We start from the raw sequence: 26,973 nt of genomic DNA, 5'->3' as shown, positions 1-26,973 counted from the left end.
CGCTTTGAGAGCAAAGACTCTCTTAAGTTTTCCCAGTCAACCATAAGACCTATTTTAATATGATCAAAGGCCTCAAAAAGATGATCCTTTTCACCTCTTGGCGCTTGCCTTGGAAAAAAAAGAGTCACTAGGAACAGTGAAAGCATTAAAATGCTTTTGAAGAGATAAATGATGGTATAATTTTTTTTTTAAGATTTTATTTATTTATTTGTTTATTATTCAAATTCAATTAGCCAAGGTATAGTACATCATTAGTTTTTGATATAATGTTCAATGATTCATTGGTTGAGTATATCATCTAGTGCTCATCATATCACGTGCCCTCTTTAATGCCCATCACAGAGTTATCCCATCTCCCCACCCATCTCCCTTTTGGCAACCCTCAGTTTGTTTCCCCAGAGTCAAGAGTCTCATATGGTTTGTCTTCCTCTCTGATTTCTTCCCATTCAATTTCCCCCCACCCCACCCCTATTATCCTCTGCACTATTCCTTATTTATTTATTTGAGAGGAGAGAGAGAGAGCATGAGTGGAGGGGGAGGAGAGGGAGAGAGACAAGCAGACTTCCTGCTGAGAGGGGTACCGGTCTCAGGACCCAGAGATCATGACCTAAGCTGAAGGCAGACGCTTAATCGACTGAGCCACCCAGACGCCCTGTGATGGTATAATTCTTATTTTCTTTATGTTGTAAATAAATAACTAATTACTTTATTCCAGAAATAGGAATTAAAACACCGTTCACATTTATAAATTGTACTTCAACATTTCCTAAAAATCAATCTCTTCTGGTAAATTAAACACATACACAATTAAAAATTGATCATACAGAAACATTCCACGACCATCCATTCAGTAAATATTTATTAAGGACCTAATTGGTACTAGACACTATTCTGGAGGCATGGGATACAACAGTGAATGAAACAAAATTCCTGTCCTCCTGAAACTTATATTTTAGGCAAGGGAGACACACTAAAATCAAATAAATAATACTGCACACTCACGTATCATTATCTGAATCATCATGGAGGAGGATCCTTGTGTTCTGCTGGTATTACCCAGATCGTGTTTGAAAAATCACTAGGGAGCCTCTGGGCTGTCCTTCATGGTCCAGTAATGATGGCCCGAGAGAGGCTGCTGACCTGGGCACTTGGAGGTACCTTCAGGCCTGGCTCAGCAGGGTAGGGGGGTATGTGGGGGGAGGTCACCCACCTTTGGGAAAGGAAGGGCTAGGCGGTGACCGCCATCAGGTGGTGCTGGGCCTGGGGTGAGGGCAGATGCCACTGGAACTGCCCAGCTGTCCTGGAAACTGAGGGCCCACCCACTAACTGCCTTTACATGACTTGGGTGTTGAACCCTGATTATAATATCTGTATGGCACCTTTCCTAGTCCAGCCCTGAGCCCTGGGGAAGCAGGAAAACGTGGCTGGCCTCTTGCACAGCTTTGTCTCCAAAATAAACTACTAAAATTAAAAAAAAAAAATTAAAGGAAAAAAAGAAGAAAAATCACTAGGGAGGGAACATGGATGGGAAATATCCAACACATTTATTTGTAGGTTCTTGACAGAGCTACTAAAGTAATATTATCCTCTCATCTCTGGATCTGAAGAAATACATTACTTCCTTTATAGGAATAGCGAGACCTAGAAATTTCAAAGACTTATCTTTATAAACATCAAAAAGAGGGGTGCCTGGGTGGCTCAGTTGGTTAAGCAACTGCCTTCTGCTCAGGTCATGATCCTGGAGTCCTGGGATCCAGTCCTGCATCGGGCTCCCTGCTCAGCGGGGAGTCTACTTCTCCCTCTGACCTTCCCCCTCTCATGTGCTCTCTCATTCTCTCTCTCAAATAAATAAACAAAATCTTAAAAAAAAAAAATCAAAAAGAAATAGGGTCTGAAGTAATGTCTGTCTTTCATCAATTCTATAGAACAAAAGCAAAAAATCCAAGTGTACATCATTTTGGGGTGTCCTAAAGATTGGTTAGTTGCAACTTTCTTTTTCTATTAATGTTTATTTGTATTTTGGATAACCACATGAAACATGTAGAATTAGTTTCTTTTCTTGCTTCTCACCCAGAAATATTTTATCTGTTTTGAATAGGACACTGCAACAATGATTAATATAGAAAATTTTTGTGATATACTGATTTCAGATAAGATGACCTACTTACTATTTATTTTCATGTAGCTTTAGTCATTCAGGAAATATTGATGTATATTCTTAACAGTGATATCAGAAGCAATTAAGCATTAAATTATATGATTAAATTTTGCATGAAAAATATAAAATGACAGCTATTTTCCCTTAAAATGATAAATTCTTTATAAAATCCTAATATACATAGCTTTTGAACTACTGAAGCCAAAGAAAGTATGATCGTTTTAATTAAGCAAAATTGAACTCAAGAATAAATTTGACTTAAGGGCACCTGGGTGGTTCAGTTACTTAAGCACCTGACTCTTGATTTTGGCTCAAGTCATGATCTCAGGGTGTGAGATTGAGCCCCATGTCAGCCTCCCCACTGGGTGTGGACCCTGCTTAGGATTCTCTCTCTACCTCTCCTCTCCCTCTCCCTCTCTTAAAAAAAAAAAAAAAAAAGAATAAATTTCACTTAAATAATTGTAGGGAAAGAGTTTGTTTTAGAAGGTAATTTTGTTTATCTACTCTTTTCATCAAAATAAGCATATAAACTAATTTTATAAACTAATGTGTAATATATATTTTGGTATATAATTATATAAACCTCCTTATAAGCTGATTTTTTACTTGAATGGGATTTTAGTACAGAAATATTTTTAAAAGTGCAAAGTGAGTTCAGAAATTAAAGCTATGACCAATTAAAGCTACAAATGACCAATATTTATTTATTTATTTATTTATTTTTAATTCAGGTTTTTGTTTAAATTTAGTTTTAGTTTTTTTAGTTTTGTTTAAATTTGTTTAAATTTAGTTAACATATAGTGTAATGTTGGTTTCAGGAGTAGAATTTAGTGATTAATCACTTACATACAACACCCAGTGCTCATCACAAGTGCCCTCCTTAATACCCATCACCCAACTAGCCCACCCCCCACCCACCTCCCCTCTGATAACCCTCAATTTGTTCTATATAATTAAGAGTCTGTTTCTTGGTTTATTTGTCTTTTTTTTTTCTCCTATGTTCATCTGTTTTGTTTCTTAAATTCCACATACGAGTGAAATCATATGGTAGATAGATGACCAATTTTTAAAAACTAAATGGAATACTTTTTATGTGTCTGATCCCAATTACAATTAAAAAAATTGTTCAAGAAATTATTTACTGTTATTAAAAGTATCTAATTATGTTTACATTTTTCTTGTAGGGAGGAAAAAACTCCTTTAAAAACAGTTGGTTCTTTAGTTTTAGATTTTAAAAACACTAGATTCCTGTCCTGAATCTAAATTGGTCCTGGTGGTAAGATTTTCTATTAGGACAGTGGTTCTCAAATGTTGGCAGGATTGAAATCATCTGGAGGGCTTGCTAACATCATTGCTGGGCTCCACACACAGTTTTTGATTCTGAAGGGCCTGGAGGTGGGGCCCACGAATTTGCATTTCTGATGAGTTCCCAGGTAATGCTGATGCAGTTGAGGGAGAAGCAGACTCCCTGCCGAGCAGGGAGCCTGATGCGGGACTCGATCCAGGGACTCCAGGATCATGACCTGAGCCGAAGGCAGTTGCTTAACCAACTGAGCCACCCAGGCGCCCCCAGGAACCACATTTTGAGAACCATTCTGTTAGGATGAATTTTAGCAATCATTAGGAGAGCTAGATGCTTCATCACAACATTTTGATGCTTTATGTCAAAACCATAGTGCAAATATAACTTACTACCTTAAGTCATTTAAAAATGCATTGTTTCTCCTGGCCCATTTATGTTGTTTTTTTCTTTCCTACTTTACCCTGCTTCAAAGGTTGATCTATCAAACATATTTTCAAACTTATTATAATAAGACTAAAGGTCTTTTATTGATTTTACTGTAATTTTAGACAGACCCTAATGAATAGGAGTCTAGATCATCTGAAAATTGAGGGATTTTGTTTTGTTTTGTTTTTTGTCTGTTTTTTTTTTTTTTTAGTTTTTTTAGTTTGTTTAGTTTTAGTTTTTTAGTGAATTTCTTGTCATTTTGCACATCTTTGTCTTAGTTTGGCCACAATGGAAGTAATGCACTGATCTCTAAGAACTATAAAAAAATTTATTTTAGATCTTGGATGAGTAAAACCTATATATTTTTTAAACTCCTTTGGTGAAGATGCTCTAGTGTAGGGTAATGCTGGCATTTTAGGCTCCTTCCTTCAGTGCCGTGGAAGGAGGGATCGGACCAGTTCCTTACTTCTCTATGGTTGTGTGTATGTGGCAGGGATGGGAAAACAGTCCTGAGGTGTCACAGTTCCCTTTGGGTCTGAGGTCTTTGGTCTGGTGGTCCACGCATCCTCCACAGCCACCTCATAAGGCACTCTCGGGTTTGTGTCATTTCTTTCCCAGGTTTACTGGAACGCCTTCCTCAGAATGACACCCCCTCTGTTCTCTTTCCTGTCCATTGCCACGCTTTCCTCTTGGCCCTGCTTCCTTTGAGGCGTTCTCTTTGGATTCTCAAGAGGCTATTTGGCAAGTCCAGAAAAATAAACATTATGTCTTTCTCTTTCCATTCCAGTTACAATCCAAATTCTGCAAGACAACATAGACAACTGTGTTTGACTAGGGAACAAGGAAGTCTGGGAAGGAGAAAAAAGGACAAGAATTAACTTTAAGAAAGACAGACTTTCCAGCTAATCCATTTCATGATATTCTTTGGTGGAGAATCCTTACTTTCATCTGCTTCTCATAGCCATATCTATAATACTATATGGGTATTGCTATATAATATCAAACCCATATCTGTAGTACTCTTCCACATTTCCTCCCCTCACTTTACCCCTCATCCCCAACTCTGTAATGTTCTCCCCCCGCCCCGCCTTTGGGAAATGCCACCATTTCTGCATCTTTATTTAACCTCAGATTTAAATTGGATATTAATGGGAGTTTCCTGCAGCCTAGATTCTACAGACTGAAATGGAGAGGGTGTTCTCTCTACTAGGCGTGCCAGAAGCTGATATCCTTGTCAAGAGTCTAAGTGCAAATACTCCTGCCACAGTGAGTATTTTCTTGCTGAGACCACAGAGTTCAGTCTCATGTGAGAAAGCCTTTTCTTCTTCGTAACATGACTTTGGCCCTACTCCTAACAGAATAATAATTCTGGCATCAGTATTCTAGAGGAACAGTTATTTCTTCTTTGGGCTGTTTTCTTATAAAGGACTTTATGGTACTGAGAGTAGCTCTGGACAGTTGGCACCATTCCCGAAAGATCCTCTTTATTCCTCCGTTCTTTTTTCTAATAGAAGGGAAAAGAATGGGTAAGAGGATCTTAGTTTATCATGCCACAATTAATAGAAAAATTCCTTTACAGCTCACATTTGTATTAGCTTCTTCTATAGACTGAATGTTTGTGTTACCCACCCCGAATTCATATGTTGAGTCCCAACATCCAATGTGATGGTGTTTGGAATTGGTACCTTTGGGAGGTGATTAGATCATGATGGTGGAGCCCTCATGAATGGGATTAATAATGCCCTTATACGAGAGACCGGAAAGATCCCTTGCCCCTCCACCAATGAGGTTTTAGTGAGAAGATACCTGTCTATGAGGAAGCGAGCTCTCCCCAGACACCAAATCTGCTGGCGCTTTTATCTTGGACTTCCCAGCCTCTAGAAGTGTATGAAATTAATTTGTGATATATATAAATAAAGTGTGATATGTAAGCCACCCAGGTTATGGTACTTTTGTCTATAGCAACCCAAACAGACCAATACAGCGTCCCAGGACTACTGTAACAAATTACCATGACTTTAATATTCTAAAACAGCTGACATTTATTTGCTAACAATTCTGGGGGCTGGAAGTCCTAAATGAAGATGTTAGCAGAGCCATGCTCTCTCTGAAGGCTCTAAGGTAGGATCCTTACCTGCTTCTTCTTAGCTTCTGGGGGTAGCCAGCAATCCTTGGTGATGCTCGGCTTGTATCACTCTAATCTCTCCTGTTACGTGGCATTCCCCCTGTGTATCTATGTCTGTGTCCACATTTCCCCACTCTTACAAGGACACTAGTCATTGGATTAGGGCCCACCTTCATCCAGTATGACCTCATCTTAACTGAATACATCTGCAAAGACCCTATATTCAAGTAAGATCACAGTTATAAGTATTAAGGGTTAGGACTTGAACACATCTTCTTGGTGGACACAGTTCAACCCTCAACAGTACTCTCCATTCAAACTCCTACTTGGGCATGTAGTATGGTTGCAAATTCTAGACCTCTGTCTCTCTAGCCATCCTCTATGACTTTCTTCATGCAGGTCCCTCTCTCCCCTCAGAATGGCTTCCTCATGCCATCCTCACCTCCCCCTTCCTACCTATGGACATTTTATCCATTCTTTAAAACCTTTATCAGATGCATTTCTTACATGATTCTTATCCTAGTGCTACCAACCAAATGGGATCCCTTGCATTTCTGTCCTTATTTTTCCTCGTATTAATTACATGTCTGTAATTGTTCTCATTCTACCAACTAGAAAGTAGATTGCTTAAAAAAAGAGAGTAAGTCTTACTATCTCTATCATCCCACAGTAGTTTTTTTTTTTTTTTTTTTTGCTTTGCACAGAACAGAATCACAAAATCAGAGAAAAATAGATGTTTTGAAGATACAGGGTTTGTGTATTTTAAGCATGTGAGAAAAGGGAAAACCTTAGTTTACACTCTCTTCTGCTGATTTCTCTCTGCTCCAAATAGGAAGAGTGTTTGGTATAAAAGCATTGTACAATTATTAACGTAAATGTATGAGCCAATTATTCTGACCGCAGGCTCCAGCTCACTTTATGATCTTTGGAAAGGCGGTTGCTGTGTCAGTTTTACCAATTAATAAAAGTGGAACTCACATGAAAAAAATCACATATGAAAAGTGCCAAAGAATAATTATTGTTGAATATCATTCAAGCGCAATTGCTTGATTTTTTTACTCCATCCTTATTTGCACCCAAACTGAAATGAACGTCAGAATCCTAATGATAAGAAAATAAATGTGAATGGTTTAATAAGGGCTGCTGCTAAAAATGAAAAGCCTAAATCTGTCATCTTTATTCCCTAATCTTAGATTTAAAAAGCTGCACAGTGTTACTTAAAGACTCTGCTGTGGGTTTTATGTGTTTGTGTATATATATATATACTTATGAGTATATATGTATTTTACATATATACACAAATTTTCATTCCTGTTTAAAGTTGCATATGTGTTTAAATTACTAATACGTCATGATTAGTAATGAAGTGCATGATTTTCCTTTTTTCATTTCAATACATAATGAAACAATCCCTATCCGTTCATGGGAGTCTTCCCCTGTAGGAAATATGTCTTTATTCTTTTATAAGGCTAACTATCCACCAGTGTTTTGATTCCTTTCTCACTAATATATATGCATATATCATGTATTACATTGCATTTTTAAAAACTTTAGTATTATGGAGGATGATAAATTATCTCGGGCTAGTTTTTTCTTTTTGTAATAATGAGCTACTAAGAGTTTTTTATTGGTAAATTTTTTCATCACCACTTACTAAGTAGGTATGGCAAATGTAGGCATCATCATCTAAGTAGGTATCTGCCATACCTACTTAGTATAAATGTATAAAACAATTGCTACAATTTTGCCTAATAAAGATTGTCGTGGATTCTAAGTATTTCTAGGACTCAGAGATTTCCTACCTATGACATTATTCCTTTTTAGTATTCAGTGACAATGCCCATGTTCAGATTCTCATTGTTAGCAACACTGAATAATGGCTGGTTTTCCAGACCATGTTGTGTAGTGACATCAGCTAATTTCAAGTACTGTTGTGAGGGTCTCTGCGAGCTGAAGTTGGATATCAGAAGATGACTGTCCTTGTATGTCTTCATTAACTTTTTTAAGTTTTTAATTAGGACTTAAACTAGATTTCTGATTGTGATGGATCTCCACAGATGTGCTATACTTGTCTAGAAACTTACCAAGGTTTTTCACATTTGGTTTCCAAAGCACATAATATTAAGTGATGCTATTGCTTCTTTGGGTTCTGGGGTTGTTTTTCTTTATTTATGTCATATAAAAGGGGGTAGAAGAGAAAATTGGCTAAAGCAAAGAGCCCATCACTAAGAAAAAAACTGATGCTTTTGATTGGTAGCCTGGCCATTCTAGATATCATTTTTTAAAGGATTGCATATATAGGGCTCTAAATCTTTTTTAAACAACTACTGGGCATATGTTAACTAGTCTCTGAGAATTTGTACTGTGCTTCTAGTAAACTATAAATTTGGACCAGACAGCTCTATATTGATACCAGTCATTTTCACATGTTTTAGAATCATTGAGATATTCTTTACTTCTTTTGTATTTTGTCTGTATAATAGGGATGCTGTCCTTGCTTCACAGGGTTCAATTCCTCATTTACTGAGTACTCAGTTCCTTCTCCAAATAGCTTATGATATAGCAGAAGGGATGTAAGTAAACGAATTAACTATGAAATAAGAAAAAAATATTAAAATATTTTATTTCTGCAAACCCTGGGAGTTCTACTGTCATCTGATGTCCAATTGTATTTCTTTGGCTTTTATCTTTTGTCAAGGAGGAAACAGAGGGATAATTTACTGTGATTTAAGAGTTTTTGCCCACATAAACACATAGTGAATGTCTTCGCTGACTTGTTTTTTTGGCAAATATTCATTGTATCTATTTGGCTCTGTTTTTGGCTCTGAAAATGTAGAGGTTAAGATCAGACCCTTTTCCTTAAAAATGTTGTAGCCCACTGGAGAGAGCCAACATCTACTAAGACGCAATATGAGAAATTTTGCTATCTAGATATGCACAGGGCACTATCTGAACGCAGAACAAGGAAGAGCAAACTAGGCTACTGAGTCAGGAAAGGCTCTCAGTCACAAAGAATGTAAAAGATATCCAGGTAGAAAAATGGTACAGCTATTTCTATTTTGTTTTTTCTTATTATATCTTTCAAATTTTCCAAGATATGTATATGTGGAGATGACATATATAATCATGAATAAGAATATTTTTTAACTGTTTAAACATCTGAAAGGAGGCTGAGGCATCTTATTTTTTTAAAGGGCCTTTAGAGTGCCACTGAAATGCAAGAAAACAAGACAAATGTAGAATCATCTCATTAACACTGCAGGAAAGAGAAGTCCTGGTATGTTTCTGTGAAGTAGGATATACTAAATGAAAATTATTTGTATAGATTTGTACTATGAATTATATCACATAAAATAGCATTATTGATTTCTTAAAATAATTATATTAATTTTGGCACTATAAAATAACTATAAAGAAGTAAAAGTTTTTAGTAAATAAATTTATAAGAAATTATTCAAATTAATGTCTCATATTGGAAAGCTATCCTTTATTCATGATTTAAGAGTTCTGATATTTCCATTTATTAAACAAGTATGTATTGAGTATCTACTATGTGCCAGACACTGTTCTAAGCCTTGGAAATAGAACAGTGAACAAAATGAGTGAAAATCTGTGTCCTCTGAAAACATAAGCTTACTCTAACATAAGCAGGGATCGTTAATGAAGAGATCGATAATAAAATATGGTATGTCAGATCATAATATGCTATGGGAAAAAATAAGGCAGGAAATAGTGTTGGGTGTATTAGGGGAGGTGGATGAGTTGATCATTAAAAGTGTGGTTATTGATAAGACAATATTTGAAAGGAGTCCTGAAGGAGGTGAAGAAGCAAACCATGCAGGTGTCTAGAGGAAGAGAATCCGGGCAAAGGGACAACAACTATAAAGCCTTGAGACAAACACATGCTTCTCAGATGGAAGGAACTGGCAGGAGCCCAATGTGGCTGGGACTGTGGGAGGGTACAAGGAGAGGAGTCGAGAAAGGCATAGCGAGGCCAGATTCTGTAGTCCTTATTGGCCGTGGTGAAAAGCTGGCTCTAATTCTAAATAAGATGACAGCCATTGGAGGGTTTGGAGTTGAAGAGTCACAATCTGACCGAAAGGATGCCTCTGGCTCATGTGTAACAGCTAGACTCAGGAGGACTAAGGTCAGTGAGGGAGACCAGTTAAAATGCTTTTGCAGTGTTCCAGGCGAGAGAAGCTGGTGGCTCAGAGTAGTGTGGTAGTGGAGGTCCGATGTTGGACATATGGGCACACCTAAACCTGATCATTACTAGTCACTGCTCCCTGCACTCTGTTGGTAGGCTCCAATTCAAGTATCTCAGGCTAGCTAGCCCTTTGACTAGCACTTTCTTCCAAGCACTGCAACACATTTCTTACGACAGTTAAAGCTACAATTCATTCATCCTACCACCTTTTCATCATCCCTCTTGGGCTTCATTTCCTTTATTCAGCTTAGATTCCATGGTCCCATTTAAATTCCTTATATAGCCTCTTAATTTCCATGTATCTCTTTTTGGTGTGTTGTTGACCTTGCCCTGAAAAACCACACATCTCATTAATTACAACTCTGTCTACTCCATGCCTGGACCCAGACAACTGAACCTCACTGGAGAAAAACACACAAACATGCTTACTGACCTCACTTTGACCATAACAGAAAGGGAGCCCTTCAGACTTCCTGACAATCCTACTATATTTTCTAAGGTTGTTTGCTTTCCCTAGCTCACTCTCATACCTTCTGTTCCTCAAATTTCTAACACCTCCTCTCTCATCCCTATTATCAACTTACTACTACACTGAGAAAATAAAAGTAACCAGGAAAAAAAAAAACTTTTCTGCGTTTCCATCATCAAAACTGCCACCCTCCTGAAACTGTGACCATATTCTCTGCTGTCAGTATGGTTGAATTTGTTTCTGTCTAAGGCCAAAACCTTCCACTTATATACTAGGGCATTCCATTCTCACCTGGTCAAGATGTTGTTTTAGCAAACATTCCATCTCTCTCAAAATCAAATCAACATGTCATCATTCCCATCTTTAAAAAGCCCTCCCTTTTACCTTATCCATTTCTCTAGCTACCACCCTATTTCTTAGCTCCCCCTTTTCAAGAGTTGCCTATATTCATTGTTTATACTTCTTCTTCTCCCATTCTTATTTAAACTCACTACAGCGGCTTTGGTATCCACTAGTCCCTGAAACTGTTGCTGTCAAGGTTACCAGTGACTTGTAAGTTGCTCAACCCAATGGCCACTTCCTGGTCCTCATTTGAGTCAACTGTCTGCGACTTTTGACACAGATGATCACTCCCTCCATCCTGAAGTTTTTTTTTTCATTTGGCTGCCAGGACACCAGGTTTCACTGGTTTTGTTCTGACCTCCCTTGCCCAAATTTCTCAGTCTTCTTCACTGTGATGCCTCTCCTCTTCCTAACTTGTGTTGGTGTTCTTTGGATCTCTTTTCTCTGACTCAGCTCACTTTTAGGTCATCCCATGAAGGCTCATGATTTTAAGTATCAGGCATATACTGACAACACCTAAATATATAGCTCCAATCCTGACCTCTGCTCAGAGCTCCTGAAAAACATATCCATCCAACAGCCTGCTCATCATTTCCTTTTGCATAATATATCAAGTTTCATGTGTCCAAGACCAAAGTCTTGATTTTCTTTCCCTAAATATGCTCCTTCTGCATTTTTCCTTAGCAAGTGGCATTTCTAAACTTTCAGTTGCTCAGGTTAATACTTTCAGAGTCAAACCTAACTCCTCTTTTTCTCATGCCCCAGATGCAAACTGTAAATGAATCATGCCAATTTTACCTTCAACAAACTTCTTAAAACATATGCTAATGTGCCTAAATGATTACAATAATTGTATCCTTTGAAACACATTTAGATTTTTAGAAGCACCTACAAGTCACAACAAATTTCATGACTACAGTTTGTAATAAAAATCTGTACAATTCACATTTAGTCAGGAATGAAATGTAAATAGTTTTCTTGAGTGAGTTATAAATATCCCTGAAAGCCAATTCTAAAATACTAGTTTCAAAAATGATTTGCTCTAGAGCAGCATCAGTGGGATGAATATTTAATTTACCATGTTATCACTTACAAGGATAATGTTTATTAGGCTTTATAGGTTCTGGATTATTATTTAAAATTTATCTCCATTCTTTATAATCACAATTTGAATTAACATCTCAAGAATAGTACAAAGACTTATTTATTGCTCTGTAATGTTGATAAGAATACTGCCTCTGAAATTATTCTGCTTGCATTCAATACTGGCTCTATCATTTTCTAGGTACATTATCATGGACAAGTCCCTTAAATGCTCGGTGCCTCAGTTTCCTCATCTGTAAAACGAGGATAATGCCAGTGTCTACCTCAGGATTTCCTCGTAGGATCAAATGAGATCACGTACTTAAGTATTTAGGATAGCGACTGGCACAGAGTAAAAGATAGGAACGGTGCCAGAATAAAAGAATTATATGGAGATTCTTTGATTTTGGAAGCCCTCAGGGAACTTGAGGCATAAATAGACTATCTGAAAGGTCATAGACATTGGGGAAGGTATGTGCTATGGTGAGCGCTGTGAATTGTGTAAGACTGTTGAATCACAGACCTGTACCTCTGAAACAAATAATACATTATATGTTTAAAAAAAAAAGAAGAAGAAGAAGATAGCAGGAAGGGAAGAATGAAGGGGGGCAAATCGGAGGGGGAGACGAACCATGAGAAACTATGGACTCTGAGAAACAAACTGAGGATTCTAGAGGGGAGGGGGGTGGGGGGATGGGTTAGCCTGGTGATGGGTATTAAAGAGGGCACGTACTGCGTGGAGCACTGGGTGTTATATGCAAACAACGAATCATGGATCACTACATCAAAAACTAATGATGTAATGTATGGTGATCAACATAATAAAAAAAATAATAATAAAGACATTGCAGGGTTTCAGGAATTGTTCGAGAGCCAGAAAAGTGGCATGTGAAAGCAATATGTATTAGTTATCTACAAAGTGAGAGAACCAGCTAACAAATGTCATAGACATTCAAATGAGAAAGATTACTTCCATCAACGGCAGTTTAAGATCATTCGTGGTGAAATTTTCGTTATTTAAATGCCCATTTCGAATTACAATAAAACTGAGATAAAGCGCCAGTTTTGACATACGAATATTCAGAAGCATAGGACTTTAGTACAAACTGCTAGTGTAGGTTGATGAGATGCCATAAGAGAAATCCTTCCGAAATGTAAATACCTATTTATTTAGGTAGATAGGAAGCTGCCATTTAGATTGGTATTGCTACCCTACTGAAGTATCACACTGCTGATCAGTTTGATGTGCATATAGTTTATTGTAGAGAGCATCAGTTATATGTCTCTGTGGCTGTTTCTTCTTCCTGGAACAATCATACATTTATCTAAGATATAAATTTAATCAACAAATATGAATTGAGCACCTACTCTGGGCGAGACACGGTCTTCTCATGCTAGGAACATATACATTGCCAAATAAAAAAATGTAAGATTGATGTAGTAATAATAGCTGATCCCCATGATTTCATTATTTATTCCTTTCAAATAGGCATGTTTCCTGAAGCATAATTAATCAGCATTAACCCCAGAACTGTGAAGCTATGGGTACCAGTGGACAAAGTAATTTCAAAGTTTGACCCCAGGAAAGGGAGAAAAAGAGACCTAAACACTTTACCTTCTCTTTCCCTCTAGTTGGCTCGTCACAACAAACTCTTACAGCAGATGCTCAAGCCAGGATCGGATCCAGATGATGGGGATGAAGCCTTAAAATATTATGCCAACCACACTGCACAGATCGAGGTAACCATCTCTTATTTCTCGAAAAGGATCAGCTGTGAAAATATATGTTCCCTTTCTCTTTCAGACCATTTTCATAATTGTTTCCTAGAACAATGAAGCAGAATTGAAAAATAGAAACTGTAAAAGTACACATCAAAAGATAAGATGCAAGGAGTGATCTATGAGAAATTGAAGTGCATATCTTTCAAAGTGGTCTTTATTTTTTGGCCAGAACGATATGTGAATTTTCTTTTGTAATTAACGTTATTTTTATGTTGTGTTGGTCATGGAAGCAATCATTACAGAGCAGTGATGTTTTGATGAAAAAATAATTACATTACAAGCTATCATGCAAGAAAAGCATTCTCTGTAGAAACTACAAAAGGCTTGTTAAAAGAGAGATCTCTGTGTAAAGCAGTGTTCAAAAGTGTGGAAGGCACTATAAAGTACTCATAGCGATGGCATAAACCTGGAGTGCTTTAGCAGCTCTCATTTTCAGTACATGGCAATTGACCCCCCCGCCATGCAATATTATTTAATAGCTTTTGGCAGTTGAGGAGGGGTAGGTCAACATGGACTTACCATTATGTGTTGTGAGACCCATCTGGCTGTCATTTACTAGCTCTGGTATCATTTTGACACTGGTTGGCAGAGCTAATCAGGCAGAAGTGAGCAGAGTAGTTGACGCTTGTCACTTGTAATTTACATTCATACATTTATTCATTTTGGTGGATATTTTTTAGTTTAGAGCAGAATGCATGATGGGTATCACTGCTATTAGCTCTCAGGATATATAATCACGGTACCTTGCTGTTTGCTATTGCCAAACATTTGGAATAATGAACATGTCACAAAATTGATCACTTGCTCACATTTATAAACATTAATAGTACTGCAGCTTTGGTGGGAGACTCAACGTAGGAACCCATAAGCTGGACCAGCAGCAAAAACGTTGCTTATTGCATCAGGTGATTAGAGCCTGAGAGGCTGGTCACCTCAGGAAGCTGGAGAAGTTGATACGGATTTATCGCCAAACCACTAAGGTTCTGAGGAAGGTCCCAGAAGTCATGGTACAAAGCTACATGATTAGAAGAGATAGGAATAGCAGGTGGGCCGAGTGGGCCAGAGGAAGGATTTGGTTAATACCTGTGTGAGAGCTGGGGCTATTGTCTGAAGTAGGACTTTTATTGGTTTCCCAGCAATGAGGAGGGATTTCACTGTAAATACACAAATTTGGTAAATGTTTGCAGATCACTTACTCTCTCTCAGTTACATACACATACAGAAGATAATTCCGTGTAGTAAGTGCATAAACAGAGGGCCAAGGAAATGTAGAGAAAACAGCAATTAACTGTGCCTGGGGAATTTCAGGATGGATTTCACAGAGATAGTTGCCATAAAGAATATATTAAAGATTGAGTAAAGATTGGGCACAGAATTTCAGATGTAAGTAAATGAAGGGAAGGTGTGAAACCATGAGAGACTTGACTTCGGGAAACAAACTGAGGGTTGCAGAAGGGGAGGTGGGGAGGAGAATGGGGTAACTGAGTGATGGATATTAAGGAGGCCACGTGATGTGATGAGCACTGAGTGTTATACAGACTCATGAATCATTGAGCACTACATCAGAAACTAATGATATGTTGGCTAATAGAATTGAAATAAAACAAAAAAAAATGAAGTTGTTAGAAGCAAAAAAAAAAAGAACACACAAGGCGGGGGACTCTTTTCAAAAGATTACTCTAGTTGCTGTTGGAGAAAGATTGGAAAAGAGAATGGGGCATGGGGATGCAGGTAGATCAGATGAAAGATATTTTAATAGAAAATGTGAAAGATGGTGGTACTGAAGATGACTGGATTGGAGAAAAATATGCATACACACACATACATACATGTGTGTACGTGTGTGTATGAGGGATATTTATAATGCCCCTTATAAAATGTGACAACCTAAGCAAAATGGTATGGAAAAGGATGCCCCTGGGCTTCTGGTTTGAATAAATAAGCAGAATTGGTGTAGTGCACTGGGATCCTAGCTTGGGCAGTTAAAAGAGAGAGGAAGATCATTTATTGGTTCTTGGATAAATTGAATTTGAGGTGACTTTGAGGCATTCCTGAAGTTGGGTACAGAAGTCCAGTGTTCAAAGGAACAGTCTGGGCTGATGATGTAAATTCTACATGTTGACCAGTCCCCATGCTCATTGGAAGACCAGCTCATATGCTCTATTCAGAGAGGCTTCTCACCCATTAGGCATTCATTAATTTTATCCCACTGTACTCCCACAGCAGTTTGATCATGCTGTTAGTTTAATATATCATATTGAAACATGTGTCTTATGTGTCACTTGTCCCCTACTGACACAGTGCCTTGGAGCATCACCACAATAATGATTATTGTTGAAAATAATTTTTCTAAAATAATAAACTCAAAGAAGCTGAGAAATATGAAGGACCTTGTGTGTTACCTGGTTCACTCACCCATTCAAGGAGAAATTACTCTGTAATGATCTTGCCTCTACTTTAAATTGTTCCTGTGATAGAGATCTCACGACTTCAGAAGGAAACAGATCCAATTTTGAACAATTTGAATAATTAGAAAGTTATTTTTTATAAAGAGTTCACACTAGCCCACCTTAATGTTTCCCCACTGTTCAGAACATTTGCTCTTCTGTTAGCATGATAGCTTGGCTGTAACATTTGAAGAACCATAATGATTACTTAACTAGAGGCTCTTATAGATTGGGATTCATGTTGTGTTTTCACTTTGAGTTCCCCAGACCTCCTCACCTAAGGAGTGAATAAGCATTTGTTGAAAAAATGTATTGAAACAATTATCCATTTTGGCTTTTTACAGTTAATACACTCCCATTGTCTGCAGTAATTCCTCCAGTTTGTCCGTGCGCCTTATAGAATGTGATGACCAGAATCAAACATAACATTTCATAAAGGGACTGAATTGTTTGGTCTATAATAATCAAAATTCTATTTCTTTTTTTTTTTAGATGTATTTATTTGAGAGACAGTGCGCACGCACAAGTGTGCACAAGTGGGGGGAGGGGCAGGAGGGAGAGACTCTCAGGCAGACTACCCACTGAGCATGGAGCCCGTTGTGGGGATCGATCCTACGACCCATGAGATTATGACCTAAGCCAAAATCATGAGTCGGGTGCTTAACTGACTGAGCCACCCCAGCGCCCTTCCGTTTCTTTTTTTTAATTTATTTTTATTTTTTATTTTTATTCTATTTATTTAAATTAAAAAAAAAAAGCAAAAACAATGCACCAATTTTTCCCACACCCCATCCACTGCCTCTGGCAACCACCAATCTATTCTCTGTATCTATGAGCTTGTATGTATATACGTGTGTGTCTATGTATGTGTATATATGTATATATATATTCAGATTCCACATACAAGAGAGATCATGTGGTATTTCTTTCTCTATCTGACTTATTTCACTTAGCATAATGCCCTTGAGGTCCATCCATATCTTGTCACAAATGGCAAGATACCATTCTTCTTTATGGCTGAATAATATTCCAATGCATATGTATACCACAATTTCTTTACCCATTCATCCATTGACAGGCACTTAGGTTGTTTCCATATCTTGGCTATTGTAAATAATACTGCAGTGAACATGGGGGTGCAGATATCTTTTCAAATTAGTGTTTTGGGTTTTTTTTGATAAATCTGCAAAGTGGAATTGCTGGATCATACAGTAGTTCTTGTTTTAATTTTTAAGGAATCTCTGTATTGTTTTCCACAGTGACCACCACAATTTACATTCTCACCAGTGGTGCACAAGAGTTCCCTTTTCTCTACATCCTCACTAATACTTAATATTTCTAGTTTCTTTGATAATAGTCATTCTAACATGTGTGAGATGATATCTCATTGTGGTTTTGATTTGAATTTTCTTGTTGATTAATGATGTAGGGCCTCTTTTTGTGTATTTGTTGGACATTTTTCTGTCTTTTTTGGAAAACTGTCTATTCATATCTTCCACCCATTTTTTAAATCAGATTGGGGTTTTTTGCTATTGAGTTGTATGAATTCTTTTTTTCTTTTCAAGTTTTTATTTAAATACTAATTAATTAATATATATGGTAAAATTGGTTTCAGGTGTAGAATTTAGTGATTCATCACTTACATTTAGCACCCAATGCTCATCACAACAAGCGCCATCCTTAATGCCCATCACCGATTTACCTATTCCCCATGCACTTCTTTCCATCAACCCTTAGTTTGTTCTCTATAGTTAAGAGTCTCTATGGTTTGCTTTCCTCTCTTTTTTTTCTTCCCCTATGTTCATCTGTTTTGTTTCTTAAATTCCATATATGAGTGAAATCATATGATATTTGTCTTTCCCTGACTTATTTTGCTTAGCATAATATACTCTAGCTCCACCCATGTCATTGCAAATGGCAAGATTTCATTCTTTTTGATGGCTGAGTAATAGTCCATTGTATATATTAACCACATCTTCTTTATCCATTCATCAGTTGATGGACATTTGGGCTCTTTCCATGGCTTGACTATTGTTGATAATGCTGCCATAAACATTGGGTTGCATGTGCCACTTCAAATCTGTATTTTTATATCCTTTGGGTAAATGCCTAGTAGGGCAATTGCTGAATTGTAGGATTGTTCTATTTTTAACTTTTTGAGTTGTGTGAATTCTTTATATAGTTTGAATATTACCCCTTATTGGATATTTGATTTGCATGTATTTTTTCCCATTCGGTAGCTTGCCTTTTCATTTTGTTGATCGTTTCCTTTGTTGTGCAAAAGCTTTTTAGTTTGATATAGTCCTACTTTTTAATTATTGCTTTTGTTGTCTTTATTTTTGGTGTCAGATTTTTTTTAAAGATTTTATTTATTTATTTGACAGAGAGAGAGAGCAAGAACACAAGCGGGGGGAGTAGGAGAGGGAGAAGCAGGATTCCCTCCAAGCAGGGAGCCCGATGTGGGGCTCGATCCCAGGACCCTGGGATCATGACCTGAGCCCAAGGCAGATGCTAAATGACTGAGCCACCCAGGCGCCCCTTGGTGTCAGATTTAAATAATCATCTTCAGGACCTATGTCAAGGAGCTTACTGCCTGTTTTCTTCTAGGAGTTTTTATGGTTTCAAGTCTTATGTTTAAGTCTTGATCATTTTGAGTGTATTTCTTTTCTTTTTTTGTAAGGTTGTGCTCCAGTTTCATTCTTTTGCATGTAGCCATCCAATTTTTCCAAATCCATTTATTGAAGAGGCTGTCCTTTCCCTATTGTATATTCTTGGTTCCTTTATGGTCAATTAATTGGCTATATATTCATGGGTTTATTTCTGGGTTCTCTATTCTGTTCCAATGATCTGTATTTCTGTTTTTATGTCAATACCACACTGTTTAGTTACTATAGCTTTGTAATATAGTTGAAATCAGAGAGTGTGAAACCACCAACTTTGTTTTTCTTTCTCAAAATTGTTTTGGCTATTTGGGGTCTTTAATGGTTCCATACAAATTTTAAAACTGGTTGTTCTTTTTTTTTTTTTTTAAGGGCTCTTTGTCCTATTTGAAAAAAGGCCTTGGAATTTTGATAGGGATTGCATTGAATCTATATATTGCTTTTGGTAGTATGGATACTTTAAAAATATTAGTTCTTCCAATCCATGAGCATGAAATATTTTTCCATTTATTTCCATTTATTTGTGGCTTCTTCAATTCCTTTCATTAATGTCTTATAGTTTTCAATATATAGATCTTTTTCCACTTTGGTTAAAGTTATTCTTAGGTATTGTATTCTTTTTGATGCAATTCTAAATGGGATTGTTTTCTTTATTTCTCTTTCTGATAGTTCATTATTAATATATAGAAATGCAACATATTTTTATGTGTTGATTTCTATATCTTGCCACTTTACTGAATTTGTGTATTATTTCTAATAGCTTCTTGATGGGATATTAAGAAAACTTAATATCATGTCATCTAGATATAGTGACCGTTTTACTTCTTTTTTCCAATTCAGATGCCTTTTATTTCTTTTTCTTGCCTAATCGCTCTGGCTAGGACTTCCAATACTATGTTGAATGAAAGTGGTAAGTGGTAACATCATTGTCTTGTTACTGATCTTAGAGGAAGAGCTTTCAGCTTTGCACTGTTGAGTATGATGTTAGCTGTGACCTTGTCATATATAGCTTTTATGTTGAGATATGTTCCCTCTATACCCCCTTTGTTGAGAATTTTTATCATAAATGGATGTTGAACTTTCTCAAATGCCTTTTCTGCATCTATTGAGATGATTATTAAGTTTTTATCCTTCATTTTGTTACTGTGTTGTATCACATTGACTGATTTGTGGTTATTGAAGCATACTTGCATCCCTGGAATATATCCCACTTGATTGTGGCATAGAAACACTATTTCTTAAATGCATCCTGAGATTTTTGGTTTGTTTGTTTGTTTGACACTGTTGGATCAAGCAAACCTTTTTTCCCCCTACAATACCAAATAGGTCCAATTTTTCTTTTGTACAATTGATTTCTTTAACCTATGTTCAGGAATTTTATTTACCACTACTAAATTTCATTTTGTGTGTTTTATGATAGTACCCTAGTATGTAGTTTGCATATTTAACATATTATTTAGGATAGCTTCAATTACAAGTACCAGAATACCAGACTGACAATTATTTGAACAATAAAAATATTTGATTATCCCACATAAAAGGAAGTCTGAAGGTACCAGTAGTTCTACAGTTGACTCATGACTCAATGATGTCTTTAAACATGAAGGTGTTTCCCATCTCTCTCTAGGTGTTCCTTATTACGCTGGTGATATCTTACCTCATGGTTGCAAAATGGCTGCCAGCATTTTAAGCATCATGCCCTTATACTACCTTTTGTTCTAAGTGGGAAGAAAGAGGATACAGGCCAAAAGAAGTGTTTTTGTGTTGTGTGTTTAGTTTTTTGTTGTTATTATGTTCTCATGTGGCTGTCTGCCTTTTCCTGATTCCCCTTCCCCCCATCACCAGCATATTTCTACTTGTGCCTCACTTCCTGGAACTAGTAACATGTTTGCCCCTGTATCAGCCCGTGGTGAAGGGGAATAGGAGGACCCTTCTGGCTTAGACCAATCCTGATTCATTCTTGAGGGCTGAGCAGAGTATATGAATATGAATCTTGAGATTTAGTCAACATAAAACCTTGTTACATAGTAAATTTCTGTGAAAATATTCATCCTGTTTTTGTTTTGTTTAGTCTAACATTACACTGTCACAAATACCAAATAAGACAAGTTCAAAATAATGAATATTTACATCCGGTTATATACTTGAATGGATATGAAACCTACAAAAATATGTTTTACCATACGTAGGAAAACATTTTAATGATACAAAGCACCTTTCTCCGCAGAACTCAAGGCACATCATGTTGAGTATGTCATTTGGTCCCTAACAGCAACAGCTCTTTTAGGAAGACCAAGCTAAGAATAAGATAAAGATATACTAAGTACTGTGTTTAAGGTTATGTAGCCAATCACTTAGTTCTTAGTTCTCTGCTGTAATTCATGGAAATAAAAATGGGTGGCAAAATTTTAATGTTAGTCCAAAAAGAATAAAGATTTGGGGTTTTGTTATTTATAAGATATTCATGATACATTCATCAGTTAATTTTTCTTAAAGACAACAATGAAAAGTAGTACACTAAAGAATTGCTTTAGGTATTTCAAGCTGGCATATTTTTTTATTTTTGTTTTTTTGTTTGGGGTGGCATATTTTTTTAAACCTGAATTCGTAAAATATCATTCATAAGCTCATGCTAAAAACAAAAAAATAGTCCAAGACTGACAAATGCAAATTAATATTTTCAGATTGTTCGGCATGATAGGACGATGGAACAAATAGTTTTTCCTGTCCCCAATATATGTGAATACCTTACACGAGAATCCAAGTGCCGTGTGTTCAATACAACTGAAAGGGATGAACAAGGAAGTAAAGTGAATGACTTTTTCCAGCAAACGGAAGATCTCTACAATGAAATGAAGTGGCAGAAAAAAATCAGGAGTAAGTACAGTAAGCCAAAATTGTTAGTTTTGAGCGTAACGGTAGATATATTGGTACTCTGGAATACATGACAGCATTCATTTAAATCGGTTTTTAATTTCTTACCTTCTGATGTTACTGAAGTCCCTTAAAGCCTTAAGAGTGTAAGCTCAGTCTACACCTGGGTGGGAGCTGAGACACCTGTGGCTTAATAAAAACAGAAGACTAATTAGATCATCTTTTCATGCTGATCCTATAGTTTTATAAATATTATGAAATGCAGGGTTGCAGCTGTATGTTTCAACTGCTGAGCAGCTGCAGCTTTGCAGTCCTTGGCTAGGTTCTGACTGGCTTTAACAATCGGTGAGTGGTATGGAGGGGCATTGGCACCAGCGTGCTAGTCCTCCGTTGTCTTATGATCTTACGATGGAGTAGATTGTTTGATGTTTTCTTGAAAGTCATTCTTTCTTTCAACATATCTTTACCTTTCCAAATCAGACTAAAAATTCTGTGGCACTTGTATTCCAATAAGGCAATGTTATCATTTTACAGTTAAAAAGTAGCATGATAATAGTTCCCATTACTTATATCTCAAGGGGTCAAGTCTATTTGGAAATTTCTACTCTCCTAAATAATTGAAGAGATATGCAGTGCATACAAATTTGACCACATGACTTTTCCAGGTCTTGTCCCTTCTTAACTCTTAATATCTAAACATAAGATCTAAAATATTGGAGTTACTTGAGGGAGAAAGTGTCAGAATTTTCAAACTTAAAAAGTTTTATTACACTAAGCTTTGGTTTATTTTCCCATATATCATGAGTTTTTAACAAAATATAATAGGGAGACACTGTTGATTAGGTCTTTGCTATCTTTGGGGGAAGTCTTCCAGACAAGCAGGCCTATGTTCTCAATACCTCTGTTCAACAGTGCTTCTAGTTTTCTAGGAACTTTAATGAGCATGGTTTATGAATTTGAGTGGAGCTTGAGACACATCATCTTTGGATATAAGATTATATGCATTTTGCATATGCATATGCATCCATTTTTAGGCTTTCTTATCAGAATATTTGAAAAAATAAAGAAATGACTCTCCCTTAGTATTTTGCCATGTAGAACCTTAGGGGATTCAGAGAAAATTTTGAGTGTCCAGAATATGTGAAGACTCAACAATTTTATTTGGGACATTTGAAAAGCACACATTTTATCCTTGACAAAAGTAAGTTGAATAAGGATGTAGTGCTTGTGGGGTTTGTTCTTTTTTGGATAAATATCTTATCATTTACTGGAAAACAAATCTTAAAATAATTTCCAATGCACATATTACATTGAAAATTTAGAAGCAACTTACTATGAGGTTACAGATAGAAACTAATTCATTAGATGGATATACTGCAAATATATGCATCAACATCTTCTAATTTTGTCTTAACATTCTCCTTTTTAAAACGAAGACTCCTAATTCAAAAATGATGGAGATGCAGATGTTTACAGCATAACATACATTAGTCAACTAAATGCCATGGCAAATCACAGCCTATTCCAGGGTTGGAATGCTTCAGTCTAAGAGAAGGAAAACAACATATACTGAAGGGAAGTACAGTTTAGAAGTAAGCAGAAGATGCCAGATTGGAATTCACAGAACCTAATTTGAAAAGTTTATAATTTCTATTTGAAAGTTGATGTGCCTTTCTCCCTCAAGTAACTCCAATATTTTAGATCTTATGTTTAGATATTAAGAGTTAAGAAGGGACAAGACCTGGAAAAGTCATGTGGTCAAATTTGTATGCACTGCATATCTCTTCAATTATTTAGGAGAGGTAGAAAGAACTGATTTTGGGTTAGGGTCAACTATGTTCAGTAGATGAATTTACTAATTCATTTCTGAAGATAAATATGGAATCTCTTTTCTGAAAATATTCGGTTAAGACTCTCCTACTTATTAGTACTTCCTATTGTATCTTTCACATTTTTTCTGCTGTTCCAAACCCAAGTGCTTAGGAAGCATTATGGTTTAAAACTTAGGTATCATAAATCACTAGTTCCCAATAAGCAGTTCTAGGCCATGGTGTTCAGTGTCAGGATTTCAGGTAACTGTGACTGGGTCATAAGAGTTTTCATCAGACATGTATCTGGCTTGGGTTTTTTATTTGACTGTAAAGCATGGGAGTGGGACCGTTTTATCAATATTACTGAATTATAAAGTGATACATACTATTCCGTGAAGAGGTGCCCCAGGCAGCCATTAACGTGTTTCCCTTAATCTGCTCTAGGGATGTATTAGAATTGTTACAGAATCACTTATTCTGACCATGTTTAGCAATTGCAAAATTTCTCACCCTTTTACCATGGCTTAGGTGTAAATTGACTGAAGAATAAAAAAAGGAATCAAATCGAAAACCCCCTTATAGTATTGATTATAAACTTTCTTATATAAGTCATTTTGAATATTTGTTTCAGTATACTTTTATACTACTTTGCAAAAACACATTTGGTAAAATGTTATTTCCATAGAGTTCATGTGTTGAAACCAAAATTAATTATTCCATTTTGTCCCATCGTACTTTTTGCTTACTAGATAACCCTGCACTGTTCTGGTTCTCGAGGCACATATCCCTCTGGGGGAGCATATCCTTCAACTTGGCTGTGTTCATCAATTTAGCTGTTGCTCTCTTCTACCCATTTGGAGATGATGGAGATGAAGGCAAGTGCTTGTCTTTCTTTAAATGATAAATATTTTAAAGTTCTAAAAATAATACTCTTGATAATCCATTCCTTGGCTATTTAGAGCTTCAAAATAATAATAACGCAATTCTTTTTTTTAAAATTATTTTTATTTATTTATTTATTTTTTTTTTATTATGTTATGTTAATCACCATACATTACATCATTAGTTTTTGATGTAGTGTTCCATGATTCATTGTTTGCATATAACACCCAGTGCTCCATTCAGTACATGCCCTCTTTAATACCCATCACCAGGCTAACCCATCCCCCCACCCCCCTCCCCTCTAGAACTCTCAGTTTGTTTCTCAGAGTGCATAGTCTCTCATGGTTCATCTCCCCCTCCGAATTCCACCCCCTTCATTTCTCCCTTCCTACTACCTTCTTTTTTTTTTTTTTTTAACATATAATGTATTATTTGTTCATTGGGGAGGGTATGTGCTATGGTGAGCGCTGTGAATTGTGTAAGACTGTTGAATCACAGACCTGTACTTCTGAAACAAATAATAATGCAATTCTTGTTAAAATTTTCTGTATTCATTGAAAGTGGAGCATGATGATAAGTAGATTAGGCAGAAAACTACGGTCAATAGAAATGTTAGTTTTCAAAAAGCTCATATACAGAAGAGCTCTTGGAGCTATGCTATACTGGCAAGCAAGGCAATGAAAAAGAATTATTTCTACTGATTAATATGACTGAAAGCATTTTAAATATGGCATCTCAATTATATGGGAAAATGAGTGCCAAAATATTTATCGTGATTACCTTAAATAGTGGAGTTTATATTTAACCCTCTTCCTTGCTTTCTATCTTGTCTAAGGTTTCTATAATGAGCACACATGGACTTTGAAAAAAAATTTTTTTAATGTACAGCATAGGACAGAATATGATCATAGAGAATATCTCAGATCTCAGATTAAGAGGTTAACTCTTGTTTCCAGTCTAGGATGTCTCTACAAGGATGATTGACTGAAATTAATATTATTAAACTAATAATAAATGAAGTTTTACAAAAGCAAAGACAAGAGAAATTATCCCATCTTTGGTGAAATGGGATGTAGAGGTGAAATATGCTAATGGGTGGCACCATGGGAATTAAGTTTTGTTTAAGTCTGGCAAAGTGCATGGGAAAATATGTTACAGCCTTGGGATACAATCAGGTAAGTAGCTTTGAAATGTGTGCGGAAAGAAGGCCTTGAAGGAAAAGATGAACGACATCAGGACACAGGAACCACAAATTGCTTTCATATCTCACCTGTAGGACTGTTGTAAGAATTTAATGAGATGCTATCTAGGTCAGGCATTTAGAATAGTGCCTGGTAAGCATTCTGTGAAGCTTAGTTATTGTTGATGTCATTGTCATTACAAGGTAAATATTAATACTACAAGGAGAAGCCCAGTGAAAGTGAGGGTATGATGAAAACAACAGGTATGTAAGCCTATTTCAGATGAACTGGAGGTGAGCATGAAGGGAGATGGGAGTCCAGGAGTAATTTGCTATTTCAAAGCTCCATTACAGATACTAGATATCAAAGTCCTAACTTTTAGATATAATTTGAATGGTTTTTAAAAAAATTTGATTTTTTTGAAGGCATGCCAGTGCCGAAAGAAGAATACTCGGCGGTGGAGCAGATGTGTGATGAGTGAAATAGCAAATGAAAGCAGAGCAAATATTTGGCCATCCATTGTGGGAAGTTGCAAATACAGCAGGAAGTGGAAACAGCTTTCTTTTCACTGTGTTTAGTCTTATTTAGTGATGATAGCCTTCTTGGCACAGAAGAATGTAACCCTTGTAAGGAGAGAAGTCCAACATGAAATGATAAATTGGTATCATCTGCGCACAGAACGTTGAGAGTAAATTGTAGAGTCCCAGTTAACAGAAGCATAAAGTCTTAGATATGGAGGCAATTCTAGAGATCATCTAATATCAAATCTTCATTTGACAGATGAAGAGATGGAATCCCTGAGAGGCTAAAAAAATGGTAGATCTTAGAGTAGAAGGTTAACTCTTTCGTTTCCCATCCAGGACTTTTCTACATAGATAATTGGGTTGGAAGTATATAGATAACCGGAAGAGAACAAATCTTCATACAGAACATATTTTTTTATGAGTTCCATTCCATGATAACCCTTACTTGACCACGAGAACCAATGCATATAGCCTCTGCTGCCACCTATTGTACGTGAACTATAATGGTAATGGGCAATGCCACCCTCTAGACATCTACTTTTTACTCATTCAGGAGAAAGTAAAACACCTGATGCATTTTTGATACTTGCCAAGTAACAGTTACAATAGTAATATTGATAATAATAATAGCAGCTGATGTTGTTTACCATTTAGATTGGGTCAGGCAGAATGCTAAGCACTTCCCATACATAATTTCAC

General features: G+C 36.5%; 1 protein-coding gene across 1 annotated transcript in view; it reads left to right on the top strand.

Annotated features, from left to right (window-relative positions):
- Nucleotides 1-26,973, top strand: part of ITPR2 (inositol 1,4,5-trisphosphate receptor type 2) — an 838,078-nt gene that overhangs the window by 716,204 nt on the left and 94,901 nt on the right. The window contains exons 47-49 of the mRNA XM_081818942.1: nucleotides 13,746-13,853; nucleotides 21,687-21,879; nucleotides 24,437-24,562. Of these exons, the coding sequence (XP_081675068.1) occupies nucleotides 13,746-13,853; nucleotides 21,687-21,879; nucleotides 24,437-24,562 (427 nt within the window). The remainder of the gene's footprint in view (nucleotides 1-13,745; nucleotides 13,854-21,686; nucleotides 21,880-24,436; nucleotides 24,563-26,973) is intronic.

Source organism: Leptonychotes weddellii, chromosome 5 (assembly GCF_054177405.1).
Source record: "Leptonychotes weddellii isolate Sample4059 chromosome 5, ASM5417740v2, whole genome shotgun sequence".
Taxonomy (NCBI): Eukaryota; Metazoa; Chordata; class Mammalia; order Carnivora; family Phocidae; genus Leptonychotes; species Leptonychotes weddellii.
Note: the sequence above shows the minus strand (reverse complement) of the source record. Positions and strands in the feature narration are given on the sequence as shown.